This window comes from Apteryx mantelli, chromosome Z (genome assembly GCF_036417845.1).
Source record: "Apteryx mantelli isolate bAptMan1 chromosome Z, bAptMan1.hap1, whole genome shotgun sequence".
Taxonomy (NCBI): Eukaryota; Metazoa; Chordata; class Aves; order Apterygiformes; family Apterygidae; genus Apteryx; species Apteryx mantelli.
In genome coordinates, this window is record NC_090020.1 from 71,765,035 (window position 1) to 71,781,766 (window position 16,732).

The 16,732-nt window shown below is 42.6% G+C and overlaps 1 protein-coding gene across 1 annotated transcript; it reads right to left on the bottom strand.

The window, feature by feature from the left end:
- Window positions 1-3,655: 3,655 nt before the first annotated feature.
- On the bottom strand, window positions 3,656-15,342 carry PTGER4 (prostaglandin E receptor 4). The gene is made up of 2 exons (XM_013961103.2): window positions 14,348-15,342; window positions 3,656-5,778 (listed from the first exon to the last, which is right to left on the bottom strand). The coding sequence occupies exons 1-2, from the start codon at window positions 15,170-15,172 to the stop codon at window positions 5,185-5,187; spliced, it is 1,419 nt and encodes a 472-aa protein (XP_013816557.1). The 5' UTR covers window positions 15,173-15,342; the 3' UTR covers window positions 3,656-5,184.
- Between the last annotated feature and the right edge of the window lie 1,390 nt (window positions 15,343-16,732).

Below are 16,732 nucleotides of genomic sequence, written 5' to 3' on the forward strand. Positions count from 1 at the left end.
TGCTGCTTGGTGATGCCTGTTTATTCTTTGGGTTATCACAAGAATAAGGGTTACCATAGACTTCTAGGATGTTATCCATTAAATTGGTTGCTTTTTTGTTTGTTTATTTCTTAACACATTAATGTGTTATAGTAAAAAACAAACATCTCAGGAAAAATGTTTAGTAAAAAGTAGTGCTCAGCCCTTTTAAACTGCTTAAGGATACCCAAATGAGAGAGTCCCAAAGGAGAAGGTAGAACACGGTGAATTACATTCACGCTTTGCCAGCAGGAGTTTGTTACTGTTCTTCATCACTAGTGTCAGTGACTGCAGTTGCCCCATTATATCTGCTTTCCATGGGAATCGTATGCTTAAATGCTTAACAAAGTGCTGCAACGCAGTTAAAGAGGAAATTTCAGTGACAACAATAGTTAAGGTGGGATTAGTTTTGCTTAAATTTAAACATCTGCAGTTAACATTCAAATTTGAATTTTCTCCTTTGAATCCGTTTATATTCAGTGGAAAGAAATACACAGCTTCAGAGGGCCATTCATATGCCTTATGTTAGATGACTATCTTAGAATGAGATGAATCAGCCTCCCAAAGTGCCTAATTATTTCCATTGACTGCAAAGGAAGCCTAAGGTGACTGACTGACAGGTGACTTTAGGCACTGAAACAGGGTGGATGAATTCTGCCCTTGTAGACTGAGATAAATGTCTATAAATTATACTGAGAGAGAGAGAGAACAGATACTTTCTGAAGATATTAGAGGATAAAGAAAGTATGAATAAAGAAAGTTTATTAAGGTAACACAACAGTGACTAATTTCATAACATGACAAAACGTTGGATTTTAAAAGTAGTTGAGGAAAAAAGGAAACTTAATGGTTTCGTTTAGTCTTCTAGTCCCTAATAGTCATCTTCAAATAACTGGTAGTGTTTGGGACTAAGATGAGAGGTAACACTGAAAACTCTGCCTGGCCATATAGGGTGAGTGTCCCCTAGATGCTTAAACCAATGGGGAAGAGGTAAAAGGTAGTACTGAGGGCAAGTGCTCTCTGACACTTTATTTCTGGGTCATGTAATGGCTATAAAACTAAGAGTAGTTAGGACTGGGATTGAAGAAAGCAGAAGTTTAAGGGCTTAGTTTATTGGCAGATTGCACATAAAACGTGATTGATTATTGTAAATGTCGGTGCCATTTAACATCACATTCTGAAATGGACTGGAGTCCTTCGCCTATGGTATATCTAGAGGACTGGTTTAGAAGCAAGAGGTGCTTATGAGTGTGTATTATTGCTGAATCCGGTCAGATGTACTGGCCTGGCTTTAGGGGCTGGTTTGCGAGTGCAGTGGCTGTAGGAGCTGTGTGGATTGTAGAGAGTAAATGATCAAGGGGAAAGGTCAGAGGTATGGACTGAATTCCTGAATTTGGATTCCGAGAGTAGGGGATTTAGACTGTAGTTCATTTCCAGATCTGTTAAAGTTGACACTTCTAGAAGAAGGCCTAGGAGTGGCAAGGTCTGATGGCATTTCGTAGCTTTGATATTAAATCTGCCCTAAGTAAATTAGATTTGCAGTTGTGTCTAGGAGCAGAACAGGGACTACAAATCTTCATAGAAGGCTTCTTGGTTGGAATGATGGCTGATGCCATTTGAAGGTAGTGGATTACAGTCATACCGTTAATGCTTTGGCATTGCACCTATAGCACTGATTTGGGTTAGGTGGCACTAGTGTTGCAGGCAACAGAGGTGCAAAAGTTTGGCTTATTACAGGTTCCTACAGCCCCACCCATGCAGTCCAGTCGATACTGGTTTAAGATATACTCTGTCACTTTATCTTAAACCCTAAAAGTGGGCCCAACCCTAATGCTAGCCTATATTATTGATCAGGGATTCAAATTAACTTAGGCATTTTCATAGAAACCACTGTCTCCTACAGGCATTGGCTCTCATCCTGCCTGTGGTGGGTAGATTCTCTGAGCCGTGCTACAGGACATGGGCTCAGACTGAGTTAGGCTGGGGTCTGGAGAGCAGGGTGGGGTGGGGGGGTCTAGCAGTACTGCCAGTGGAAAGGCTTTTGTGAAGCTGTGGTTGCGGGTATGTAGGCACAGGCTGACTGCTGTAAGTGATGGTGTAGGATTGGTATTGACCGGACTAAGCAGGATAGAGTCAAGGAGATGTAATTTTGGTATAAAAGTGTTGAGCAGTGAATGACTCTTTTTTTTTTTTTAATGAACACTTAGAGGGCTGGGGAAAATGGATGCAGATGTGGAAGGCAGGCTATTGGGGGTATATGGATCTCTGGGAGGTTGGGAGTGGAAGGGGAGCTATTGTGCATGAGAAGGGAAGCCCTTTCAAAAATATGAAAGTTATGTGTAATGCCTAGCAAGAAAATAACCTTTTATTTTAACTTTCATGTGTCAGTAATTTCTACGAACTTTTAGTTTATTTACTTATTTTACTGGGCTTCTATTAACTGAAGGGAAGCTGAGAAAGAGAATTCAGTAACTTACTCATGGTCTGTATGGAGTCAGAACGGAGGAAGGTTCCAAAGCTGACTGGGCCTGGCAGGCAGGCGAGGGTGGACATGCAGTGCATCACCCCTAAACAAAGGCACACTTGCCCAGCTGTTTTAGCCAGGCTCATTCTGAACATCCATCTATGTTTGTAACTAAGCATTAGAGATGCTCCCTGTTTTATCTTTCTGCACTGGTGTTGAGTTCTCATAGATAATTCTACTGTTCCTCAGGAGACTTTTAAATCTGCAGGTTGATTGGCAATCCCTGAGTTCAGTATTGAGGGAATTAGTGATGATATGCTGTGTGCTATGAATCCAGTTCACTGCTGACATACCAGCAATGCTGTGGACAGGAGAATGACCACAGGCTTATCATACACGTTTGCTAAGAAACATTTTTTGCTAGAAGGTCAGCTATTTAAGATGGCCTATTCTTGCTTAAAAGTCTTCCAAACCACATGTATTTATTTTTCATCAATAATATATAGGCTTTGTTCATTTAAATACTGTACACTTTTATAATGCACTGTTGCTATTTAATTCTGTCATTACATTCAGTACCAATAACAGTGGTGTGCTGCTTCATTCCAGCTGCAAAGGTGTGGCCTTAAATTGGCATAGGTTGTATAGCTGCAGGTGGCAGTCCCACCTTCCTGCTCTATCAAGTACTGTATCCTGTCTTAGGAAATACAGTAAGTGTATTCTAGTTGTTAGTCACTAGTAAAGCAATAGACCATAGCTGAGTGGTTTAATTGCAAAGAATTCGGACAGATCCTTATCTTTAGCTCCAGTAGGAAGTTGGGTAATACTCCACCTTACCTAGTGAATAGTGACTTCTGGTGCAAATATTTGTGTGGAGAGTTAACTTCATTTTCCCCATGCATCCAAGCAATAAAGCTCAACTGCTCCCCTGTTAACAGAAAATATATTGATCATTTTTTATTGTGTGAAGAAATTTCTTGGTTCTGTGTCAATGTTCTTGGGGAATTTTGGAAGATGGCTTCCTCTTGCTGACGGTGATCATGCTGTGGTGTTTTGGAAACTTGCAGAACAAAGTATGTTTTGACAGTAGCTAAGCGCAAAGTGTTCCGAAATGGGTGGCTTATTAAGGTGAGGAGTTGGCACTGAATGGCAGACTTGCATAAACTTCTGAGATCAAGCAGAACATTTCCATTTAATTGTGATCTCCAAAATGATTTTGGTCCATACAACTGCTTAAACATATCATCAACAGAAGGCTCAAGATTTTCATTACAATAAAGCATTTCACCTGAAAACACTTTAAGCAGCATAACATGCTTAGTATTTGACAAAACATCCTCCAAATATCTGTACAGAAAGTGATTTTGATAAACAGTTTTTCTGGAACAAGATCTAACCCTTAAAAAATAAAACACAAAACTCCTTTTTGTCACTGATTAACAGTTATTTTTTGTGATGTGTTTGCCATTAAAACTCTAGGAACAAGTAATTTTCAAGGGGTCCAAGATAAGGATATGGTTTTCTATAATCTGTACTTTTAAATGAAGATTCTGCTTCCATGGTTTTGTATGTTTATTTGATGGAATATCAGATTACACAGTCATAAAAATTCTATTTACTATTTAAAGTAAAATGATAAATGCTATGAAAAAATACCTTTATTACATCAGTGATGTTTTAACTAAAGTGAATATTAAGACTATCAACCAGGGATTGAAAGTTTTAGGCCCTGATATTTAAAAGCACTTCTATATGTCCTTAACTTTACATGTAAGGAGTCTCCCTGGCAGCAGAGACTACTCAGTTGGGCAATGTTAAGTGTGTGTTTAAGTGTGTGCAGAATGTGGGCCGAAGTACTCCAAGAGGAGCTGATGTGTTATACAGAGAAACATTCTCAGCACATAAATAAAATCTGGCTTTCTAGTATGTACATATACTGAAAAGGAATATTCTTAACTGAAAGGATGTTTTATTTTTCTCTCTTAATAGCACATGTTCCCATTTTACTCAGAGTTTTTACTTATTTCTAGATAGAGAACTAACTCTCATCGGCTTGTGAATCTAGCATGGACAACAAATCTAAAACAAGAATGTCTTCTCAGCAGGCAATATTGGGGAAAGAGAAGGCTGGCAATCATTTCTATATACCTTGTATTAATACGAAACCTTCTCATAGAGAAGAATAGACTTAAATATTTTCAATCCTGACATATATACAACAGTAAAAATTCACATTTTCATGCTTTAGTGAGACACTTTAAAATTCTACCCCAGATAGCTCTGTCCCATTCCGAGTAGCTGCCTCACCTTTAGCTCTAGTACCAGAAGCTTAAAACCTTGATAGCTGAGCAGCCACAGGGAGAGAAAAAACAGTTCTACCAGATTTGGACAGATAAAGAAAGGAAAGAAAAACAGGTGATGGATCTTTTTACTTCCAGAGCCTGTAGCTTTCCTGTGTCCAGGAACAAGACAGTTCATGCTTCCAGTCCTGTTAGACCTGTCTGATGACAGGGACAAGTGCAGTGTCTGTTCCATACAGTCCTCAGTAGTCTAAAAGAAATGTACCCATCACATGGCAAGAGAAACATAGCCCTTTGGAGCATAGCTGAACCCCTCTCCCCTTGAATAGGTAAAATGCCTATCTATTGCACCAGTTTTTCCAATGTACCGGGAAGGATCATCAGGGTTGATGGCTTTCATTGCTATATACACTTTTCTGATAAGTTCAATGTTTCAGTGGGGAAGGTGACCTGGAGAGGGCTGCCCTTGGATGTGGAGCTAGCCCCACTGCCAGACTGGATTTCATTCACCAAGAAGACATTCTCAGAGTCCTGCCCCTGTGAAGAGTCTGAGGTCTCTGAGCTGCGTAGTGTCCTTACTGATGTAGTGTCAGACTGAGCCAAACTTGCACTGGGGCCTGGAAGCAGCATGCGACCCCCAATGCTGCTTTCACTTAACTCTGGAGGATACAGCAGTGTTTGTGAGGTGCTGCTGATCTCCCTCAGCTCACGGGAGATGAAGGAAGGTGACTGACTGGACATGGCAGAGGAGGTCCTGCGGCCATCCACGCAGTTGAAATTGCCCCCAGGGTGCTGCCGCCGAGCTCCGCCGATTCGGCAGAAGAGGCATTTGATCTTCTCAATAGCTTTGCTGAGCACAGTCTTGCGGAGGAGGATGTAGACCCATGGATCCAAGATGGGGTTCACTGAGGCAATGCGGATGGCTTGCAGGTCAGGGTTTTGTCTCACATCCCTCACTGTTTCAGGCTGGTACAGCTGGTTCACAAAGACACGGACCTACCCAAAGGGGATGGTGGGGAGGAGAAAGACAATTTTACAATTACATCAGGAAATCAAAGTTTGCATTTCAAAATAAAGATCTACATTTGCAACTGCAAGTTACAGCAAGAGAAGAGGCTGGCCAAGCCAGGAATCTCAGATCAACATTTGTGAGTTTATTTTTGGAAATAGCAAAAAATCAGACTGCTGTAAATTGACCTTTGTTATAGACAGGAAAGTTCACTCTCCTCAGGGTTAAAAGTTGAGCCTTTAACTACTATGGTCTGTGAAATTCTTTAACGTTCAAATTTGGGCTGCTGTTTTTCTTTCTTGTTAATTTATAGAACCCAGGAGCAAAGATTTAGACCTGAATTCATTGCTTCATTGTACACCTCAAATCCTGCGTTGCCTGCAAAGAGATGTCTAACTCCACTGAGGAGACCTGGCCAATCAGCTTTTCCTCTGGCAAAGGTCTAATAATTGTATGTTTAGAAACTGAAACCCAGATTATAATCCAAGAAGTAAACTGGTCTCCAGAAACAAGTCCAGAGCTTCTATTCCCTAGTTTAGAAATACATTTTGCTGGCAGCTGTCATTACTGGACTTTCAAAGGCTTGAATACCCTTAGCTGTTTGCTTGTTGCAGCATGTTTTGAGGAGAAAGGAAATGATCTCCCAGCTAGCAGATTTTTAGTTGATCAGGATGATTCCAGCACTGGAGTACTCTGTTCTCCTACATAAGCCAGCATGTTGGTTCTACTTACAAATGCATAAAAGTAATTCTGGAATGGTCAAGACATTAAGGAGTCTGAGGTGGCTGGAGGAAGTGACTATTTATTTAGTACTTTTAATTTATCATGCACAAAATTTAAGGCTAATTAAGGCTAATTAGGATCCTGTCTTCTAAACAGAAATATCTCCTTCAGGTTCTTTTTTTTTTTGAATCTAAGAAAAGAATGGTAACCAGGCCATTCCATGGTTTATGGCTGACTTTTGTAAATGCTACTGTGAGCAAGGCACAGTCCAATTCCTTTGATATCAATTGCTGTCTTTCCAATGTCACCAAGGATTATCACATCAGATGAGTTTATTATGCTGCGCAGTCTCAAATAGCTGCTTTCCATTTTAGCAAGACCTATGCTATGCCCTGAATTTTAGGAAGGCCTAGGAAAGCTACTGAAAAGAATTTCCTATGGAAGATGCCATTTTCTTCAGACTCCTTAAGGTGAATGGAAATAAATGGTAAATATCTACTAGCAATATTGTGGGTTTTTTAAAGCCTTATCTTGGCCTTGGCTTTGATTCCTGAAATGAATGGGAGAAGATTACAGGCAAGGAGGCAGCCAAGCATTTAAATAAACTGAAGCCAAACATAAACAGCCTTCTTAAGTCATTTTTATTAGAAGTAGTGTGTATGAAGCCCTCCAAGTCTGGTGAAAAACTTCACAATTTGTTTTGGAGCAGGGCAATGTGGGGTTGGTATTCTGCCTGTCAGAACTCAGAGTCTGAATGTGCTCCAAAGCTATAAATAAAACTTGTTTTAAAAAAATGCAGAATCCCTCTTCAGGGACAGGGTTCTGAATGCAAAGCTCATACCACAAAGAGGTGAGGGGTCCCAAACTGCTTCTCAGTCTTTAGGTCTTATCCCTGAGCCTTCTCTATACTTGACAAAGCTTTTACATAACATATTTACTACAGTACTTTGTTTTATGAGCATAATGGTGAATAACTAATAGCTTAAGATCGGTGTGAGAACCACCAGATTAGCTGAGCCAAAAGGTGCAGGAGCGCTGAAAAGTTCCTGGGTGATGTGGGATGCTGTTACCTTCGCTGAGCAGGCTAACAGGAGGTGATGTGGATGTGGTCTCTGCTCTGATGTGACAGTAACATGCTCTGTACTCATTTGGTAGATAAGTTGTGGCTTGCTAAAACTAGACAGTAACCAATAACAGATGCTCAGGAAAAAGTGTAAGAATCAGGACAAACATGGAGTGGTCCCTTACATGCACATCCTTCCAGCCACCAACTGGCTGTGATTCAGGGATTCCCTGAGCTGAAGAATAAATTTGGATGAGTGTTTTTTCATGATTTTTTTTTTTTTTTTTTTTAGGGCATTTATATTTCTGGTCTCCACAACAGCCTGGAGCTGTAGAGTGTTGTGGGAAAAACTATTTCCTTTTTTTCCTGTTTGTTTTAAATCTGCTCCTTGATAGGCAGACTATGTCACCCAGATGAATGAGGTGGTCTCTAGCTCTTGTATTGCAAGAGCCATGAATAGCTGTTCCTGTTCCCTGCTGCCATTTTCATCAGGACTTTGTATGCTTTCATGACACTCACCTTCAAACTGACAAGTCTATCTCAGGCTCTCTCAAATCAGTGAGCATCAAATCAACAATCAATCAGCTTTCTTCTTTCTCTCTGTACTTTTGCCTAGTTTTAAGAGTAACAAAACCTTCCCACAGAATTTAAAATGGGAAAATCATGAATTTATACAGCAATATAGTGATGAGAGTTTTATTCTCAGTTACTTTCCTAATGATTTCTACCATTGCAGACGTCTTTTTGACGAGTACTTATTACTGAGCTGATTTTTCTGTCCAGCCAAACCTGCAACTGAGGTACTTTAAAAAGTGTTCCTATATATATCAAACTTATTTTTATGTTTTTTTTTCTTTTCTTAAGATGCATTTGCTTTGAATTTTATCATCATCAGGCATTTTATATTATCCTCCATTCCGCTGCAATTGCCATCTGATGTCCCTCAGTAAATGATTCTGTGTACCACTGGCTGGGAGAAGGCCAGTCCCTCTGGAGTCTAAAATTTATAAATACATACAGTTTTGCTAGTACTTATTGATGATGTTTTTAATAACGCACTTAAAATCTCTTGCTATTTGCCTGTGGATGGGTCCAGGAAAGCCAGTCTTTTATCTGACTTGACTATAGCATTCAGTATCACACCGCTAGGTGGCACAGACGTCATACAGTCACAGCATCCTGTGCTTCAAAATTAGAGTAAAAGGAGTTCTGTTAGCAATCCTGCTCTGATGGGCAGCAATTGCATGAAAGAAGAGGGCTAGCAAATGTAAGTGTGCTACTAGTGATATGCTTTGCAGGTGTGGAAAAGTTTTGTGACTTGATTTATAAGCTTGTGCAAGTGAATAATCTTTTCCGTCACAAGCTCTGAACCTGAAAAGCAGCAGTCAGGATTCCAGAAAGTGGAAGGCTGAAAAGTAAGTTGATGTGAATATGTTTGGCATCAGCTAAACTCCATTCTTGAAATATCTACTTGGCCATTTGTGTGAGATTTTTTCCTCCCCAAACTGGTGAAGGTTGTATATACACAAGGATCATATTTTTACAGAGGATTTAACTTGTGCCATAACATTTCTTTCCAAATGTTCCTCCTTATCTTTTTCTGTAAGGAGATTTTTCTTGTGCAGAGGAATACATCCTGGAGGTGTGTAAATGCTCCTACATATTTGACCATTTGATCATTGCTATTGAACCAGGTACCTGCCCTTAGAGCTGAGTCCAAAGGACAGTATTGTGGGAGTGGAGGCCTTTCAAAAGCTAATACGACTAAATGCACTCATTACCAGGAAGATTAGAGGAGTGATAGGGAGGGGTATTTACTGATAAATTCACCCAGATCACAGAACCAGAAGGTATACTTTGGTAGCTGAAGAAGTACACAGTCCAACTTCAGAGATCTGGGGTTTTTTGTTTTTTTTTTTAAATGTAGCTATAGTTACACATTAGAGATTTAATAGTGGGACTGTTGTTTTGATAAGCAACATCTGAAATGCAGGTATCTAATTCACCTTTCTCTGTCTGGCAGAGTTTACTGAAAGACGTAAATGTCTTTAAGTACTGACCCTGTGGCTGAAAAGGACAATGTCTAATTGCGCAGCACATCTTACTTTGTTATCTCTGTACACTTTATTTCCTTTTGACAGGTGCGTGATGTGTAGGTAAAAGATTCCTAATATGGACCTATGTAGTGAAAACTTTGGACTGCACACAGAGGTTATGCCATCTCTTATTACAAGCCCCCCAAAATGTTAGATGCATTCATCAATTCAGGCCTATTGCTTGGATTAAGTCTTAATCAAAATATGGTAAAAATTAGCCTGTATCATTTTTTTAATTTCTTCACATACTGGTGAAACAGCATTTACTAATTTATCATCTACAAGAACAGTGAGATGTATATCCTGTTTTGGCTACAAGTCTTCTGTTACAGCATATCGCATGATAGAAGATTTTGTCTCGTATCTTTTAAATAAACGCCCAGTCACTGGAATCCATTACTTCATATGTTAGCTAATCTGATGCTTGAATATGTGCAATGTGAAATCCTAACTGAGGAAAGAAGCAAACTAGGAGAAAAAAAATCCCACAGAGTGAGTTTTGTATTTGTTACCTTTGTAGCTGTAGGATTCAGGCAATATGTTTTAAAAGTATTAGCAGTTTGTTTGCAACCATGTTAAGTTTATCCTCAAGTGACAGGTAGTTGTAGGATCATAGCCCTGCGTGATTTTTTTTTTTTTAACACAAAATATAAATGCAAATCACAATTTCTATTCCTATGAGGTACTGTCAAGTGACTTGTATAGTTACTGTCACAAAATAATTAGAGTAGTTGTCTTCATAGTTTCCACCTGTTCTCATAATACATGTCCACACATACTGATAGGATAGATTTAAAAACTGTACAGTAGTAAGCAGGAAACAAGTTTTTCAGCTCTACAAGCCAATAACCTTTGTCCTCCAAGGGCTTGGTGCCTGCTGTAAGAAATCACCCCATTGCTCAAAAATCATGTCTGCCACCTTGCTCTTGGCTGTGGACAGTCCCTGATACCGCAGAGAAAAAAAGACAAACCAAACCAATACAAAATCCAAACTTTTAGATCAATTAAACATTAAGTTACAAACTCCTAGTTCTTTCATGTGATAAACCAGATGTACATGCTGACATATGGTATTTTATCTTCTATTTCACCCTAATTTAACAACAATTTTCAGTGGTCAGGATCAGAAAATGATCATGTCCTTAAAAATGTAACAGTATCTGACAGACTGAATTACAGTGAATCAGAGTTTGACTAGTATGTACCTATTTATTCTTGAAACAGATTTTTTTTGAAGACTGGATAATAATTTCTACTATATTCCTGATAAACTCCCTCCTAATATAACTTATTCCCTACTTCTAACTATATCTGATACTATTTTCTAAAAAATCACAATCTTTTAAAAGGCGAGATAACCAAAGTGGAGTGCAGGTAAGAGCCCAGCACACATTTGTCTTTTTTTTTTTTTCCTTATTTCATTTTTAAACTATTGCCAGATTCTTCCTCATGCCTTCCATATCACTTTCCTGCACATTGACAACACATCAAGTTATATGGCAAGTTTACTTTCACTAATATATATTTCTTTCAATGTTATCCTGGATAAATTTGATCAGCCTTCAGTTCTGTCAGGTTCATTCAGTTTTACACAATCCTTCATAATTTTGTTACAGCACCTGTCATCAAGAATTTGCTGATTTTCTGAATAAATCACTAAAATACTAACAACTTCAACTGAGCACTGGAGTATCTCATTATTAAAAACTGCCGTTCTCTGTGACTCAGCTTGCTGCTCATTAAACACTAACTCAAGACAAACCTTTGCTTACTATTTCAGGGTTAATATTTCAAGACTTTAAGATTTTTTGTTAAACCCTAATAAATATAGCCCCCTGGATTATTTCTGTCTACAATTTCATTAACTTACGAAAGGGTTTGTTATAAAAAAGTTAGAGCTTCACATCTCTTTCAGAAGTTGCTTTGCTTTGACTTAAATTATAGTTTATTCAGTTTAAATCATCAGTAGGAAATCAGCCCATCAGAAAATTTCAGTAACAAAGTACCCTCTGTGCCTGCTTTATGTAACTGAACTGTGCCACCACCACCTTACTACTTGCACGTTCGTTTTGTTTGCCAGGCTTTCTTGTTATAAATGAGCCCCTCATTTGCAGTAAGGGCTCTCTAGTTAATTCTGAAGAACTCCTCTGAGTCATAAAAATGTACATATATATTAGTGATCTTCCTCTCTCTGCTAGTGGCTCTTTCTAAGGACTTACCACATAAAGATATTACTTCTGTGACTACTTCTTAGTTTATTTTGGAAATCATAAACTCAATCTATATACAACAGCAGAGGGAGTAGCATGGAGCAGTTCGCACAGTAGTACACTGTGGTATAAACATGCATAATATGGTTATAGCTTTTTCTCACAGGGGGAGACAAATGACTTAAGACAAACTACTTTTATTATAAAGTAACTTCACCATACTGGACTCCGTAATGATTAATCTATATGTGGGGTTTTTTTGGTTTTCTTTTTTAAAAAAGTTTTTTTTTTTTTTTTAAATATCATGCATCTAAGTGAAGTCTTTAACCTCATCTTACATACAGAAAAGGTGTGCTGCTTTACCTGTGGAAAGCTAACACATGTGAACAGTTCCAAGGTCACAATGTGCCTTTCAAAGTAGTGGAAATCAAGGTCTGAGAGAACTACAGAACTTCATCACCTGCACCTTCACACACCACCTGATACATGCAAATTTTCCACCAGCAACTGTTTAAATAATAAACCTTTTGCCCCACCCAGGTTCATTAATTTTAATTGTCAGCAATCTAGTTCCCTTTCTGGTAGCCCCTCCCTCCTTTTTAACTACTCTGTAAGAGACTACCTAGCTCCTAATGAATATGAACAATTTCATTTTGTATTTTATATTCAGACTTCTCAACCTTCCTCTAGCCGTTCCTCCAGGGGATACAGGCTTTGTTTTTTCTAGAACTGCTGGAGTCCATTAACTGATATCCTGTATCGTCTTACAACACTGTATTTAATTCCCAGAAGCTATTCTCTGCATTTACCAGCATCTCTTCTGAAAATACAATATTGTTCTTTTGTGAAATGACTGTTACAATATTAGATTAATCAAATTAAGTACTGTCCACCCAGAGGCACTGTCCAGGGTTGGCCAGTCTGTGACCCAATGCCTCCTGCGGTGGCAAGCTGGCTTAACCGTGAAGTTTCTGGCATTGGACTGCAGAACAGTTTGTGCGCCGTTCCTAGATCTAACAGACATGTACCTCTTGGAGACACCCTGTATGCAACTCAAACAGCACATTTCGATTTCCTTTCGATGACAAGCAATAAGCACATGGCAACGTGCTCAGTTATGCCATGGCGCAACATGAAATGACAACGCTGAAGGACAAGAGACTTTAGCGACAGCCGGAAAGCTGGTACTCCAGCAAAGCCACACTTCACTGGCTTCTGTATATGTTAGTAATGTGGCAAAACTAGCCTGACCCTTACAATTACACCCTCCTTTGGAGCAGGGGGATGGACTCACTGACCTCTCAAACTCCCTTTCGGACTTATTTTTCTAAACCTCCATATTGCATTATATGCAATTTTTTTTCCTCAGTACTAGTTGGCCAATTGTATTTCACACACACATCATAACCCCTCTACTGTGGGGCACCTGCAGAATAGTTCCTACCTACAATAAATTCCCTTATAATTATCCATCTTCTAAAACCACTTTTTGTCTAAAGCTACTGCTTGGCTCCCTAAACTGTGTTTTGGAAGGTGGCGAATATGGCAAGCCAATTGTTTGTTTAACGTCTGTGAGCCAGAAGAGGAGAGAAGTTCACCAAGTTTTATTATGATGGGTGGCAAGCAGGAACTGAGGCTGGAGCTGTATTCCCCCCCCGCCCCCCCTTCCTTGGGGATAAGATAGACGAATATAAGAAAGTGGATCCTGCATGTTCAGTTAATGACAGTTATAGTATCAGCTGTTTCAGGAAATTAGCAAGTGATTAGTGGTAAGGTTGTCTGACATTTCAGTGTGATCTCCAGGCTTATGTGGGTCGGATTCTTGCAACTCTCTCTTAACTGCAAATTATACCAACAAGTGGTTCTACTGCTTTTAGCCCTCCCTCCCTGGGGGGCTTGTTGAGGGATGTAAGAATGTGGGATCTACCCCAAAGACAGTGAATTCCTCAGGGCAGGAAGCTCTGTTTCGTGCTGGAGTGTGAAGCATTAAGTATGTTGGTGATGCCATGTGAACACAACTCTCTCCTTCTGCATAGTAAGGAATGCTGTTCCCTTCAGCAACAGCGTGCACATTTTAAAAACACAATAAACATCCAGAAGTGCAGGCTAGCCCCAAGCCTCACTCATCACGAATTAATTTTAGAAGTGAACTTTGAAGTGCCTTGAGCCCTCACTAGGATTTCTGCTGTGTGGATTCCGCTTAAACAGTGAAAAATTTATTAAGAATTGTTGGCACTGAATTTTAAGCAATCAAAGGAGCCTAGAATCTGGGATAAGTGTGTTTCTTTTCTTGTGGTAAATGTAAGTTAATACAATTTTATATCACCATTTACGTACGCTAGCTGCATTAAAATTATTCTGACAGTTAGCAGTACTGGCTAAATGAGATTCTGTCCTACAGACTAGGAGGAGAAAAGACTCAGTAGTGTGGATGATGGAAAAGGAGTTGCACAATGTTACTCACCACCAGAGGAATGGAGCAGATGAGCACAACCAGGGAAGTGGCAATAAGCAGAATAACCATCTGGATCTCTGCTCCGGCCATCCGACGGAAGCTCCGGCGTCTGCGAAAGTCAGATAAGCGGCTGGAGGTGGTGTCTGTCCCCAAGGATGTGCGCCGCATGAACTGGCGGTGCATGCGAATTAGGGCCACGCACACCAGGATGTTGCAGATCACCGTGACCATGATGAGGAAGGAGCTGAAGCCAGCGTACATGTAGGAATATGCCGCATGAGTGGCCTGCTTTGCTCGCCAGTCTATGAAGCACCAAGTGTCGGGGTACTGCAAGGTAGATTTGCTGAGCCCCATGCTGGGGAGGGCGCAGAACAGCACATTGGAAGCATAGATGGCAAAGAGCGTGAGCCCTGCCAGCTTCTTATCTACGTAATGGTTGTAGAAATAGGCATGGTTGATGGCCAGGTACCTCTCTATAGACATGGCACAGATAATGCTGAGGCCAGAGAGTCCAAAGAAGAGGAGGATGAAGGAGCTGTACTCACACAGCGCTGGTCCCCCTGGCCAACGATTCTGCAGGTAAGTGGCAATAGTGACTGGACTCACCAGGCAGGTCCCCAAAAGATCGGTGACCGCCAGCCCGCAGACCAGCGTGTAGAAAGTGGTCTCCTTCTGCTCCTTCCGGGACTTGCAGAGCACCACGATGGCTATGAGGTTGCCCACCACGCCGAAGATGAACATGACGGTGGGGATGGTGGGGGGCTTCCCGCCCTCGCTGGCGGTCCCATTGGTGGAGCTGTTGGCAGGTGGCATGAAGGTGGGGTCGAAGGACATGATGCCCGCGCCGCCGCTGGGGAGGCGAGCAACAGCGAGAGCGGGTCCAAAAAATAGTAATAAAAAAAAAAAGTCGGAGTCAGAATTGGGAGGTGAAGCGGGAAGGAAGTTTAGCGTGAAAACAGAAGTTCAAACGAGAGGGAAAAAAATAAAACCAAAGAAGAAAGTCCCGCGTCTCAGCCAAGCAAACCCCGCGGATGGAGCCGGCGCGCAGGGCGCGGGCCGCCGCCTCGCGGTGCCGCCGCCTCCGCCGCCGTCCCCACCCCGCCCTGGGCGTCCCGAGCGGCGCCGGGGGTCGCGGCCCGCCCCGCCCGTGCTCCGCCGCCTCTCGCAGCGACGCGCCGCCTCGACCCCCGAGGCGGGCAGGGCTCTGCTCAGCGCCTGGCCGCCGCCGCGGCGGCTGGCAGAGCGCGGGCGCCGCCGCTCACCCGCTGCCGCCGGCAGGCGCGGAGCAGCGCGGTGCGGGCGCGGGCGCCGTGTCGCTCCGCGCAGCGCTCCCGCCGAGTTTCGCCGCGGAGGGCGGGGGCGGCGAGGGCAGCTCCCCGCCGCTGCTCCCCGCCCTCGCGCCCCATTGGCCGCGCCGAGGGGGGCGGCCGCGCCGCCGGGGCGGCAGGTTGCGCGCGGCCGGGCGCGGGCACCTCGGCGCGGGGCTGCCCGGGGCGCGCGGCGAGGCGGGGGCGGGGGCGGCGCGGGCGGCCGTTGCCGGCCGTTACGCGCCGCGCGCCCCGCGGCCAGTGTGAGGGGGCGCGGCGCAGGGGCGCTCAGCCCGCGGCCGTAGCTGATGGGAGCGAGGGCGCCGCTCGCCGCCTCCCCGAAAGGGCGTCGGTGCGGGCAGGCCCTCTGCGGAGGTCTCTCTGCTAGGGGGCCGGCAGCCCGCTGGGCCCGAGGGGGGAGCGCGGCCGCCCGGCGCGTTTCTCGGCAGGGCCCTGCGCCGCCGCGCGGGGGAAGGTGCGAGGCCGCGGCGTCGCACAAGGAGGGAGCGGGTGACACCCCGCTCCCCGCGGGAGGAAGGGTCTGAACCGTAAAATCCGTTTCACCCGTTGCTTATTCACCAGGAGCAACCCAGCTGGGCAATTTGTCAAAAAGATAAGTGCAAGTAAAGGGAGGCGGTACCGCAAAACAGAAAGACCATCAGCAAACGCTCTTGCATCAGAGGCATATTTGGTGTCCATTGCTGCTGCAGAGCTGCCTTCCTCAGAGCATGGCATCTGTGTATTGCTTATATCTGGCTTGAGTGCTCTGTTACTTCTGCTGCTGAACTCAGGAAGAGCGTGTATGCGTGAGGGAAGTGTTTGTATATTTGTTTCGAGAACTTGTTTTCTCTTGACCGTGAAAAGATCACGTAGGGAATTGGTAATAGGATAATACTTGCTGGTAGAGCTTAAGGGTTATAATTCAGTTTTCAGCTGGACTGATGGAGGGACAAAAATTATTTTTATCTGATGCCTGTGTGGTGGCTTTCATGCAAGTAGCCATGAATGTAGAGTCCCTAGTGCAGAAATGTCCACAAGAAGCAAAACAGAATAAAACAAAAACCTACCACCACAACAGATACTTGCA